Source organism: Podarcis tiliguerta (genome assembly GCF_965153285.1).
Source record: "Podarcis tiliguerta genome assembly, chromosome: 9".
Lineage (NCBI taxonomy): Eukaryota > Metazoa > Chordata > Lepidosauria > Squamata > Lacertidae > Podarcis > Podarcis tiliguerta.
Window position 1 is genome coordinate 72,022,797 of NC_139542.1, and position 12,375 is coordinate 72,035,171.

The 12,375-nt window shown below is 44.8% G+C and overlaps 1 protein-coding gene across 2 annotated transcripts in view; it reads left to right on the forward strand.

Annotated features, from left to right (window-relative positions):
* The window catches only part of DOK7 (docking protein 7), a 39,062-nt gene that overhangs the window by 11,302 nt on the left and 15,385 nt on the right, over nucleotides 1–12,375 (forward strand). For both annotated transcript variants that reach the window (XM_083399007.1, XM_083399006.1), the window contains exons 6-8: nucleotides 2,788–2,895; nucleotides 4,551–5,419; nucleotides 9,925–9,967. In XM_083399007.1, the coding sequence (XP_083255133.1) occupies nucleotides 2,788–2,895; nucleotides 4,551–5,419; nucleotides 9,925–9,967 (1,020 nt within the window). The remainder of the gene's footprint in view (nucleotides 1–2,787; nucleotides 2,896–4,550; nucleotides 5,420–9,924; nucleotides 9,968–12,375) is intronic.

Here is a 12,375-nt window from a genome sequence, read left to right on the forward strand (position 1 = left end):
CAGTGAGTTCTGGCACCTCTTTTTCTAGAAAAATAGCACTGCATAACGATGTAACAAGGGAGATTAGCTTGTATAATATATTTCACTTTGATTGGAATAAGAGGTTCTGGATGCATAAAATGTTTGTCATTATTAAACATCAAAATACAATTTTTCCTTGGATTGTCTAAATAAAAGGTATATATATAGTTGCATAGGTAAAAGGACCCCTAACAAATGACTCTGGGGTTGCGGTGCTCATCTCGTTTTACTGGCCGAGAGAGCCGGCGTTTGTCTGCAGACAGTTTTCCCGGGTCATGTGGCTAGCATGACTAAGCTGCTTCTGGCGAAACCAGAGCAGCGCATGGAAACACCGTATACCTTCCTGCCGGAGCGGTACCTGTTTATCTACCTGCACTTTTTGGTGTGCTTTCGAACTGCTAGGTTGACAGGAGCTGGGACCGAGCAATGGGAGCTCACCCCATGGCGGGGATTTGAACCGCCGACCTTCTGACCGGCAAGCCCTAGGCTCTGTGGTTTAGACCACAGCGCCACCCGCGTCCCATATAGTTGCATAAATGTGTATAAATGTTAAAAAGCTAGAGGGGGACCCAGCATTAATTTGAGATGTTGAGTTGAGTTGCATCACACTACTCTGAAAATTAACTTGTTAAACTTTGACATAATTGGAAGTTGCCAGGTAATTAATTTTGAAAGTAAAAATTTTCCTTGCTAGGCAACCATCAAGAACATTGCTATTAGTTCAGTTTAGTATCAGGTGAATCATAGGATCATAGAATTGTAGAGTTGGAAGGGACTCAAGTGGCAACTGGTCTAATGCCCTGCAATGCAGGAATCTCAACTACAACAGATGACCAAACATCCTCTGCTTATAAACCTCCAAGGAGAGTCCACTACATTCTAAAGAAGTCCATTCCACTGTCAAAAAGCTCTTACTGTCAGAAAGTTCTTCCCGATGTTTAGTTGGCATCTCCTTTCTTGTAATTTGAAACTATTGGGTCAAGTCCTATCCTCCAGAGCAGGAGAAAACAAGCTTGCTTCATCTTCCATGGGACATACCCAACTCCCTCAACCATTCCTCATCAGTCTTGGTTTCCAGACCCTTGATTATCTTGGTCACTCTCCTCTGCACATGTTCTAGCTTGTCAATATTCAATATCCAATTGTGATGCCCAGAACTGGACACAGTACTCCAGGTGTGGTCTGACCAAGGCATAATAGAGTGGTGCTACACCCTGAGAACGGCTGACTGGCAGGCTAAACCAAGTGAGGGTAGCCAATGGATCTTAAATCCTTGGTGAGTTAGGGACTTGCCCTGCATGTGAAGACTGGTGGATCGAGCAGAAGAGACCCACGGTGGGCCAGTGGTCTTGAAGGCAGTTTCTACCCTTGCTGTCAAGCGAAGTAAGGACAGATGGGGCTCAACCTGGGAAGGTAGCCCATATAGGAGAGGCAAAACTGACCCTAAACCTCCGCTGCCTTTTGGAATATCTTTGGGAGAAGAAAAGTCTCAGGAGTAAACCCTAGACAAATCCAGAGTGGAGTCCCTAAGACGGTTGGATGGAGCCTTGTATGCCCCCTTCCAGCAACTCCTGCAGCCAAGCTGGTCCCAAACATATTACTCTGCTTTTCTTTGGACCACCTCAGTGAGGCCAAGGGGGGGCGGGCGTTGTTGTCTGGGCAGCCCAGGACCTCCAGACACACTGCCCATTCTTGTACCCTTTGGAGGTCACTTTGGTGCTGTTAACGCAAAGGTTAGACTTCACCCCTGGAGGCAGACTCCATTGTCTCTCGAGACCGATGGATGCCAACAACAACTGGTTGGTTAGAAGGAAACAATCATATTGTGTAGTTTGAAATACATGAATACATTATTAGTGCCCCCAATTTTTAGTCCAAGCATCATTAGTTCAGTTGTATCTCATAGAATGAGACAAACCTTGAAGAAACATGATTTACAGGCCAATTCTACAAGGGTTGACTCAGCTGTAAATCCTAGTAGGCTCAATTGGGCGCACTTTCTGATAGGTGTGCATAGGATTTCAGCTGTTAAATATTTAGAACATTAACACTTACACTTCTAAGTGGTTCAAGAAATCACTGTGTGGTCTTCAACAATTTGTGTGTCCTACCAGATTAAATGAGGGCATGGTTATCACTGAAAGGAAAGTAATATCTGACAAATTGTGAAAATAGCACTGATGTCTAGCCATTCAAATATCTTTTTACAAATGTATTAACTGTAATAATTACTGAAATTCCTGACTAGAAAATGGAAGAACAAGTATTGTCTACCAAGCAGGAATTATGAATTTATCATTTTACAGTGGTATCTCGGGTTAAGAACTTAATTCGTTCTGGAGCTCCGTTCTTAACCTGAAACTGTTCTTAACCTGAGGTACCACTTTAGCTAATGGGGCCCCCGACTGCTGCCACTGCACAATTTCTGTTCTCATTCTGAAGCAAAGTTCTTAACCCGAGGTACTATTTCTGGGTTAGCAGAGTCTGTAACCTGAAGCGTCTGTAACTCGAGGTACCACTCCTGGAGGGAGTTATTAGCAGCTGATATTCTGATGCTATATGTGAAGATTTTGGGAGGCAGGAAAGAACAGAACTCCGGTACCTGAACCCTCTTGACTATAAAGCAACAAAGTGCTCATGTTTAAGGTTCGCAGGTAGCCTTGATGCTTGCTCCAGGTGCTCTAAGACTATTAAAGTGGAAGCGTTGGGGTTTTTTACAGCTAAGCCTCAGTTGTGATTTGTCACTTTGGTTTTGATTTTTTAAAGACCCCAGCATAAATCCTGCATGCACGGAAGAGAGAGTGGCCCATGAAGCTTTGCAGTTAGAGAAGCGACTCAGCCTTCTGTCCCATACAAGTTATCATGGGAGTGCAGGTAAGGACAAAGTACACCATCCACCTGGGCATTTGATCCTGTTTTCTCAGGCCTCTGACATAAGGGGTGGTGGCACGTGGGCCACAAGGCCTCTCCAACTGACTCACCAACCACTTCTTCCAGGCCCCACACCCTATGAGGCCCCTCGCCTTCTGCAGCCCTGGTTCCAAGGCTGTACAGCCATTTCCCCCTGAGCAGCAGGACCAGATTGTGGGTGGCATGAAATTTCCACCGCCCCTGTTTGTGATGTCTCCCCGCCTGCTGCTGCTCCACTGATTTGCAAGAACAAGTGGGAAAGGGGGGCCATGGCTGCCCACCGAGGAGGAGGTTGCTCTCTTCCCTCGTGGGCAGGTCACCATGTTTCTGTGCTATTGGAAAAAGAGAGGACTCTCCATGGGGTGTTTCTGTCTCTGATCTCACCCACTGCAGGCTTTCAAGCCCCTAGAAGCTGGACAGGGAGTGAATGTGCCGTCAAGTGGTGTTCCCTTACCTGATAAAGGGCTTTTCCGCTCTTCCTCTTCCCCGCAGCTTTCCCCCATGGAAAGCACTCAGTCAGAGCAAATGGCAATTTCGGTTTCCCCCAGGTTGCCATTTGTTCTGATCTCTTGCGAGAGCGGGTTTTAATTTGGAAAGGAGCAGCAGGGCAAGGGTGAAAGCCCTCGGACCTATGTTTTCTAGGCATCACACAAGCAGAAGTGTGGATGAGCCCTTAAAAGGTAAAGATAAAGGACCCCTGACAGTTATGTCCAGTCGCAGATGACTATGGGGTTGTGGCACTCATCTCGCTTTACAGGCTGAGGGAGCCGGCAATTGTCCACAGACAGTTTTTCCAGGTCATGTGGCCAGCATGACTAAGCTGCTTCTGGCGCAACGGAACACTGAAACCAGAGCAGTTCAAGGAAACGCCATTTACCTTCCCGCCGGAGCGGTACCTATTTATCTACTTGCACTGGTGTGCTTTTAAACTGCTAGGCTGGCAGGAGCTGGGACCAAGCAATGGGAGCTCACCCTGTCGCGGGGATTCGAACCGCCGACCTTCTGATCAGCAAGCCCAAGAGGCTCAGTGGTTTAAACCACAGCACCACCTGCGTCCCTGGGATGAGCCCTTAGGCTCCTCAAAATAGCTAAAGCTAAAGTCACATCTAGGCCATGGCTTTAGACTAGAGAGATGATTAAATGAAATTTGTCATTGGGTATATTTGCCGTTCTTCATTCTCCTGTAGCAGTTGTGGGGTACCTCTGGCCTAGTGGCCTAATTAGGTTTGGCATGAGTCATAATTTGGTCCACACCTGATGTCACGTATGATGTTGGGGTGGGGCAGGTGGAGACAGGGCTTCAAAGGGACAACTGGAAGCTTTGTGTGAGCTTCTGGCGGTTCCTTTGCAAGTGGGGCTGCTTGTTAATGTCATTCAGCTGGATGATGCTGACAGGGTCCCATTCTGGAACTGGCTGCACTAGGAAGTTTCCCATTGGAAAATCCCTAATGCAGCCAAGGGACTTGGTTTCTCTAAATTGAGTGTTTCTCCCCTCACAGATGTAGTGGTCTAGAACTCCCTGAACTGTCAAAGTTAGAAGTATGGCTGATACCCCAGCTACCATCTTTATAGTGCAGCCATTTCCACTTGAATCATCAATCTCCTTTCTTTCACCCTAGGTGATGACAGAAGCTTATCAAGTTCATCTTCGGACACAAGCCATTCTGATGCTAGCATTGGGAGCAGATTGACTATTTGGGCAGACCAGTCTTCAGCCAGTACTTCTCAAGAAATTCATGGATTGCCTGCCGCAAAGGGAATTCATCTTGGGGAGGAGAAGGCCCATTCAGAAGGTGTCCGCAGCATCACCAAACCACCTCCTAAGCTTATTCGATCCAGACAGCTGCAAGAAATAGGCCGCCAAAGTTCTTCTGATAGTGGGATAGCTACTGGGAGTCATTCTTCTTACTCAGGAAGTTTTTCCTCATTTGCTGGGAGCCTGGACATTTGCCGTGGTGATGAATTTGGATCATTGTTGAGTCTGCCGCTGAACCTCCCTTCAGACCAGAATATATGCACTTGTCCACCAGGTGATCACCTGAGGAGCCCTGGCCTGGAGTACCAGGTTCCCAGTTCCCTTAGACACGCCTATGACACACCCAGGAGTTTGCTACAGGTAGCTGCTAAAGACACACAAAGTTCAAGTGCAGATTCCTCATTATCCAAGAGTGAATCGTCTCAAGAAATTAGTGACCTCAAACTGCCATTGCCGCATCTGGAAGCACAAGCTTCTCCTGAGCACAGAGGGGAAGGGGGCATGCAAGCAGCTCTCCCCCAGGAACATGCCAAAGACTCATCGCTTGAGGCAAGCATAGATTTTGTTTCAAGGTGGTCACATATAAGACAGCAAGCACAATTGTTAGATTCTAGAAGTACTGATGTGGCAACATTAACTGGGGTCTCCAGCAGCCCATGTGAACTGTGTAGCTCTCCTTCTGGGACAACACGAGCTTTCTTTTCATCTTGCCCAGTCTGTGGAGGGCTAAAGGTAAATCATTGTTCTGAGCACATGCTGGTCTTGTTTGTAGAATTGTGTGCATTTTATGGGCGGATAAATGCTACTATATATGTGCCAATGGTAGCTGAAATCAGTTACTGTCAGGAAAACATTAACAACAACAGGTAAATGTTATTTTATTCATTACATTTAGATCCATCCTTTTGTTCCATTGAATTCAGGGTGTCGTGCTTAAGGTTACTGGGTGATTTCCCATGCAGACATTGACCAGCTCAGGTTTGCTGAGCTTTAGCCTTCATACCTTGTCCCACGACTATGTGGAGCCTCTAAGATGGTTGGAGGGCACCTTGTATGCCTCCTTCCAGCAACTCCTGCAGCCAAGCTGGGGCCAAATGAATTGCTCTGCTAGCCTTTGGTCTTGTCATCTGAGCAGTCATACACACTGCCTGGGCTTGTGCCCCGGAGAGGTCACTTTAGTGCTGCTAACACAGTTGTTTGGCTTCACCCCTGGAGGTGCGCTCCACTGTCTATTGAGACAGACAAGTGCCAATGATTCTTTTCCCATTTGGAGGGCCAAATGTTCCTGAAGACAACTATTAAGTCTGTAGGAGAAATCAGTTTGTTCCATCAGAAATAACTGAACATTTGTTCAGACTTTTATTAAAATAAATTGTGTTGGGCCATTCTGAGATGGCCTGTCTTAGGATATGGTTCCTGCCAGCCACCTCGTAATTCAACTGAAGATTGCCCCTAGTCCAGGAGCGGGAACCTTTTCTCTATAAAGGGTCAATGGCACTGGCGGAGGAAGAGGAGTGCGGGGGGAGCGCACCGCCCCCGGCAGCACGATCCCAATGGGGTGCCATCGTGGCTGCCCCCCACACCCGCTTTGGGCGCCACGCTCCCGCAGGCAGCATGCCATGCCCCCAGGACACACACCACGCCCCTGCGGGTGGTGCATAACGCCCCCAGGATTGCACATCATGGCCCTGTGGGCGGTGCGCCACACCCTGGGATGCATGCCAGCCACACTCCCGCCTGCTCTCTGCCCCCCCCGGTGCCAGAGCATGAAGCTCCGCCACTGGTCAGTGGTGCAATAGGTCAGTGCGTCTGGCTGTTAACCAGAAGGTTGGTGGTTTGAGCCCACCCAGCGGCAGCTGTGGGCAGGATTCATGCATTGCATGGGTCCCTTGGGGGTTCCTTCCAACTCTGGTGCTATGATTCTATTACCCTCTGTAAAAGCCACTCAAGGGCTATAACTGACGGTGGGCTAAGCCAGAGCCAAAAATGAGCGGTATTTGCAGCATTTTAGAGCTTGCTCTCTGTGCCACCCTGACTTTGAAACTGGGCCAAGCGTTGCATGCTGCCTGGGAGCCATCTGGCCCCTAGCCCATTAGTGTTATTGTACCACTTGCTATAGGGACGCGGGTGGCGCTGTGGGTAAAAGCCTCAGCGCCTAGGGCTTGCTGATCGAAAGGACGGCGGTTCGAATCCCCGTGGCAGGGTGCGCTCCCATTGTTCAGTCCCAGCGCCTGCCAACCTAGCAGTTCGAAAGCACTCTTGGGTGCAAGTAGATAAATAGGGACCGCTTACTAGCGGGAAGGTAAACGGCGTTTCCGTGTGCGGCTCTGGCTCGCCAGAGCAGCGATGTCACGCTGGCCACGTGACCCAGAAGTGTCTCCGGACAGCACTGGCCCCTGGCCTATAGAGTGAGATGAGCGCACAACCCTAGAGTCTGTCAAGACTGGCCTGTACGGGCAGGGGTACCTTTACCTTTACCTTACCACTTGCTATATCTAGATGTGCAAGTGGAAAGTTTCATCTTTTTAAACAAAAGTGATTCAGTTCTTTGTCTCTGCAAAATCTGTAGGTGAGCAGCTCCACAATATAATCATGCCTTATTGCACTGGCATTTTAGCTCCTTGAGAATAAGGTTGGTTGAATGTGGCCTGAAAATGAGACAAAACATGGTACTTATGCTAGTGAAAAGTTTATTGCAACAGGTTGGGGGAGCATGAAAAAAGTTGGGCCAAGTACACTATAAAGTATTGAGTAAACATCATGGGTCATTCATATATATAATTCAGAGTCTGGTTACTGTGCTGGTTAAGAATATATGAAGTACCATAACTGAGGAACTTTAAATATAATGATCTTACTCAGCTGTCACAGTCTTCCTTGTGTCATTTCCCCCTGCTGTTTCTGGCGACTTCTTGACTGACTGGTTGCTTCCAAAGGCCTCCAGACAGAGACCATTGAGAAGGGGGAAGTTTGGGATGCCACTGTAATTTTAGCTTTTCTAATAATAGGGCAGTGGTGCAAAAAGTGTTAGGCAAATTGACCAGTCCTCTTTCAGAATTTGTCAAGGCCTGAGATGGGCAGATGGGAGGACGTGCCACGTTAGAAATTAAGTGCTTACCATGATTTCTAAATCAGCACATGTTCAGAATACCCATTGTTAAGGAAAAGCAATAGGAGAGCTGCTGTATCATGCCTGGCTTGCAAACCACCCTGGAATTTCTGAATGGTCACTGTTGATAACAGAATGCTAGACAGATGAACTTTGATTGCTGGGATGCCACAATTATTTTCCTGTTCTTATGAGGATTTGGTCCTACTCTTTGGCTTCAAGTCATTTGTCCCTCATATCTGCTGTGTGGTGGGTGCTTTATGTTTCTCAGTGATGAGGGAGCAGGCTTGCAACAGAGGCTTACTTCTTTATTGCTGCACATATTCCAGGGCTGAGACAATACAGAAATATATACTAGGCTTGCTTTTCCTACATTTAGCAGTGTGGGCCTACTTGCAGTGCGCTGGTCTGCATGTAACCATAAACCAAGAAATTCAGTGGTGTCCTGAACTTTCCAGAAGCAGGGGTTAGTGGCTAGTGGGATTGATTTATTCATTGCATTTCTATATCTCACGATAACAACTTTCTTGGGCAGCTTGCAATGTCAATAAACTATTAAAATAGTTTAACAAACTAGAACGTGTACAGAGGAGGGCAACCAAAATGGTCAAAGGCCTGGAAACAATGCCTTATGAGGATCGGCTAAGGGAGCTGGGCATGTTTAGCCTGGAGAAGAGGAGGTTAAGGGGTGATATGATAGCCATGTTCAAATATATAAAAGGATGTCACATACAGGAGGGAGAAAGGTTGTTTTCTGCTGCTCCAGAGAAGCGGACACGGAGCAATGGATACAAACTACAAGAAAGAAGATTCCACCTAAACATTAGGAAGAACTTCCTGACAGTAAGAGCTGTTCGACAGTGGAATTTGCTGCCAAGGAGTGTGGTGGAGTCTCCTTCTTTGGAGGTCTTTAAGCAGAGGCTTGACAACCATATGTCAGGAGTGCTCTGATGGTGTTTCCTGCTTGGCAGGGGGTTGGACTCGATGACCCTTGTGGTCTCTTCCAACTCTATGATTCTATGATTCTATGATTCTAAAATGCATCGGTCACTTACAGAAGAATAAAACATCAGTCTTCAACAGAATTTAAAAGATTTAAGATTAATTTAAAGAAATTGAAGAAATTGAAAAAGGTTTGTGCCTGCCACAAAAAAACTCTAAAGTAGGTGCCAAGTGAGCCTCTCTGGGGACAGCACTGGGCCTCTCTCCACTAGCCCCTTGTTAAAAGATATTGTAGTTTAATGTTGAATGAACAGCCTGCTGGTGCATGCTGATCAATAATGCCTGATTTGCTCCTCCTCTGCCCTTGCTTTTGTTGCACTGAGGAATAGACAAACCAGATTCTTTCTTCACATTATATGGAAACCCATCCCTTGCCTTTTCCACATTTGTGGAAGCCAGGGCAATTCCTCCTTGAGCTCAGCTTAAGTTGGCTGACCATGGTAAGTCCCCCAAAGAGGTTGTTCTGGGGGTGCAGCAATGGGGTAGGACAGGACAGGGGCAGACTTGTACCTATTCCAAACGCCTTTCAGCTCAGCCATGTGACCTAGCAACTCAGTTGAACTTACACCAGCAAAAATGATAATGTAAGTCAAAGCCTTCTTTTAGAGTCTTGTTTTCCCTCTGCCACGCTCAGGACAGCTCAGCCAGCACTAGCCCCAGTGCTGGACAGAGTTTGGGAAAGGAGTACCTTATGCCTGCTTAACTCAAGACAGTGTTAAGTTCTGCTGAATTCCTATAGTTAGGATTGATTTTTTTAAAAATTTAATAGTGAATATCTTCTAGTTCATATGGAGGTCAATTTCAGCATAAAGTGTTCATCTGTTGCATATATATATATATATATGTATATAATCATTTACATATGCATAAAGGATTAATCATTTCAAATGTACTTGTAAAATTATTCACAAACAATATTGAGAGCTGGACTGACAGGATTTGAGCTCCTGTAAACAAGGTGAATTTCTTATGCAGTTCCTTGGAACTTTTATCAACACGATTAACATGGTTGAAAATAGTTTTGAGAACAGTTTTTCAGGTGAAAAATTTCAGTGTTAAGTTTGCAAGAAACTCGTTCATGATAATGCATCTGTTTCTCTCTCTCTCTGTGTTTTTTTTTAAAAAGGAAACGTCCATTTTATCATCTGGAATTTTACCAGCCAGCCCAGGTAAGAGGCAATGAGATTTTTGCTGGATGTTGACACCTGTTGATTTCAGTACTCAGGGAAACGAAATTACAAGTTAAGGTCCCAATCCACAAGACTGCAATATTTATTCTTGGACTTTAAATAAGACAAAAAGAAAAACAAGTCTTAAGCTTAAGGAGAGCAAAGTATTAATAAATTCACTCTGTATCAAAAAGAATTGTAAGCTCATGTGTGCCATCTCTCTCACTGTGCTGATTTTACAGCTACCTATATTTACCTGGTCTTTGAGCCCTAATCCTCTTTCTTTGTGGGTTGGGCAAGTCTGTGCATGCACACAAAACAAACCCCCCCCCCTCAACGTCCCTCCCTTCTTTCCTTCCCATCCCCACCCCTATAACTTTGCTTCATATCGGGTATATTTTCCTTACGAGTCATGTGTGCAAATAGATCCTGCTTCTACAGGCTCCGGCATTCATTTCAGTAGAGGAAGCAGCATGGTACATGCAAACCTCCTCCTCCATAGAAACCAACCGACAAGTTTTTGGGTGTGGATCTCTGTGTGCCCACATTTCCCACTAGTTGAAGGTTCTAGTTTGTTTTCAAAGTCAGCAAGGTCCAAGACAGAGAGCATTACAATAGTCAGACAGACATAGCAAAATCCCCTCAACTACCTTCAATAAGCATTCCTAGTTACTCTACCTCCAAAGATGAGGAAGTAACAGCCCTGACAGTTGCAGCCAAGCCAACCTCTGCCTCCTAGGCCAAATCAAACTCTCCAGAGTCCAAAGAGATCAGAATCACCTTTGACTTCTCTGGCGTGAGCTTCTGCCATACAGGACTTGGAAGTAAATATGAGGATTGAAATCCAATACACATCTGAAGGCATTAGCCTTCTTGACCCAAGCTGACCTATTTTTCCAGAAGTTACTTAAGAACCAAATCAATCAATTTTTTATTTCTTGGAAAAATAGGTTTCAAACAATCTTTTGACTTTATGTTCATTTCTATATGTAATCTGTTCTTACAAATTAATAATGATTATTATCACATAACGATGTGTATCTTGGTGCAAGGCCAATTAAAATAATTCCTGTTTGCATTATTTTACTTGGTTAGAGATGGCTATTCCATTTTGTTGTCTTTGGCTACCAGTCATGTGCAGTTGTTATATTGTGGTGAATTGTGTTATATTTTTCGTGTTAATGATATCTAATGGATATCAGAAAGGCTGCAATAGGAAATAGAAAAATGTTTTAACTGATTCCTTTCATCAGCTGAATTAGCTTTAGGAAGCATTTGCTGAATTTTTGTTCCAAAGCAAAGTCAATAGAATAATGACTTCATCTCTCAGTGACTTCAAAGGTGGGGGGAATAGTAGTAGGAAGAAGAAACAGGGAATTGATTTATCTATTACTGCCCCACTGCCATGAATATCTCTACAAAGCAATTTATTTTGAGCAACTGGGCACAATAGAACCATAAATGTAGCTAACGATTTTTAGTATTAAGTTGGAGATGTTTTTAAAACAGATGGTGCTTCTATGATAGTGTTTTGGTCCCTGAAAGCATATGAAGGACAAACTTTACAAGTAGACAGGCATAGTATTTGGAGAGGCAATTTCCTCAAACAAACCTAGGTCAAAGGAGCAAGTACTCAGTATTTTTGATGAGATAGACAGTTATGCTTTATTTTTCTATTCAGATAGGAAAGGTTGTGTGCGTGGAAAGTCACAGGCAGTAATCTTTGCATTTAAACTGCAAGTTGGAAGACCTTTTGTGAATAACTTCATCACAGGAATGCTGGTTTTGGTAGGATCCCCGTGGTCAAAGTAAGTTTGCTGTAGTTCTCGGTCCTTGGAGTTCCTGTGATGAATTAATTATGGTTCAATTATTTAAGAAAATGAAGTTTAATGAAAGATAAGAAAATCCTGTTTACAGATGATCTTCTGGAGTTCATTTTATGTCCATCTTATGTGGTACCGATCCTGAAGTGCAGATTCAATCAATCAAATGTTTATTCGGCTTTACACCCATAATGAAACAGAACACAACAGAACAAAACAAATCAAATAAAACAGCGGACTCATACAAAACATACGTAGTATGACACCGTTCACAACTCACAAGGACATATATTAGCCATTCATAAGAAAAGTTTAAGATTAAAGTTAAAAAATTTTAAGGACTACTCTAAAATCAGTATCTGATTTCATTATAAAAAATTCTTATAGCTGTCAATAATCAGCTAACATTCCATTCCGTCTCTTATACGCGAGGACGGCTGTTAGGAACTTAGCAACCTGTAGGGTAATATAAGGATCCACATCCTGAAGTGCCCAGGCAAGCTGTAGGTCTACTGGTTTGCCAGCCATAGGCTGGATTAAGGAGTTTAGTATGCTGGCACGGGCTGAGCTATATAAAGGGCAAAT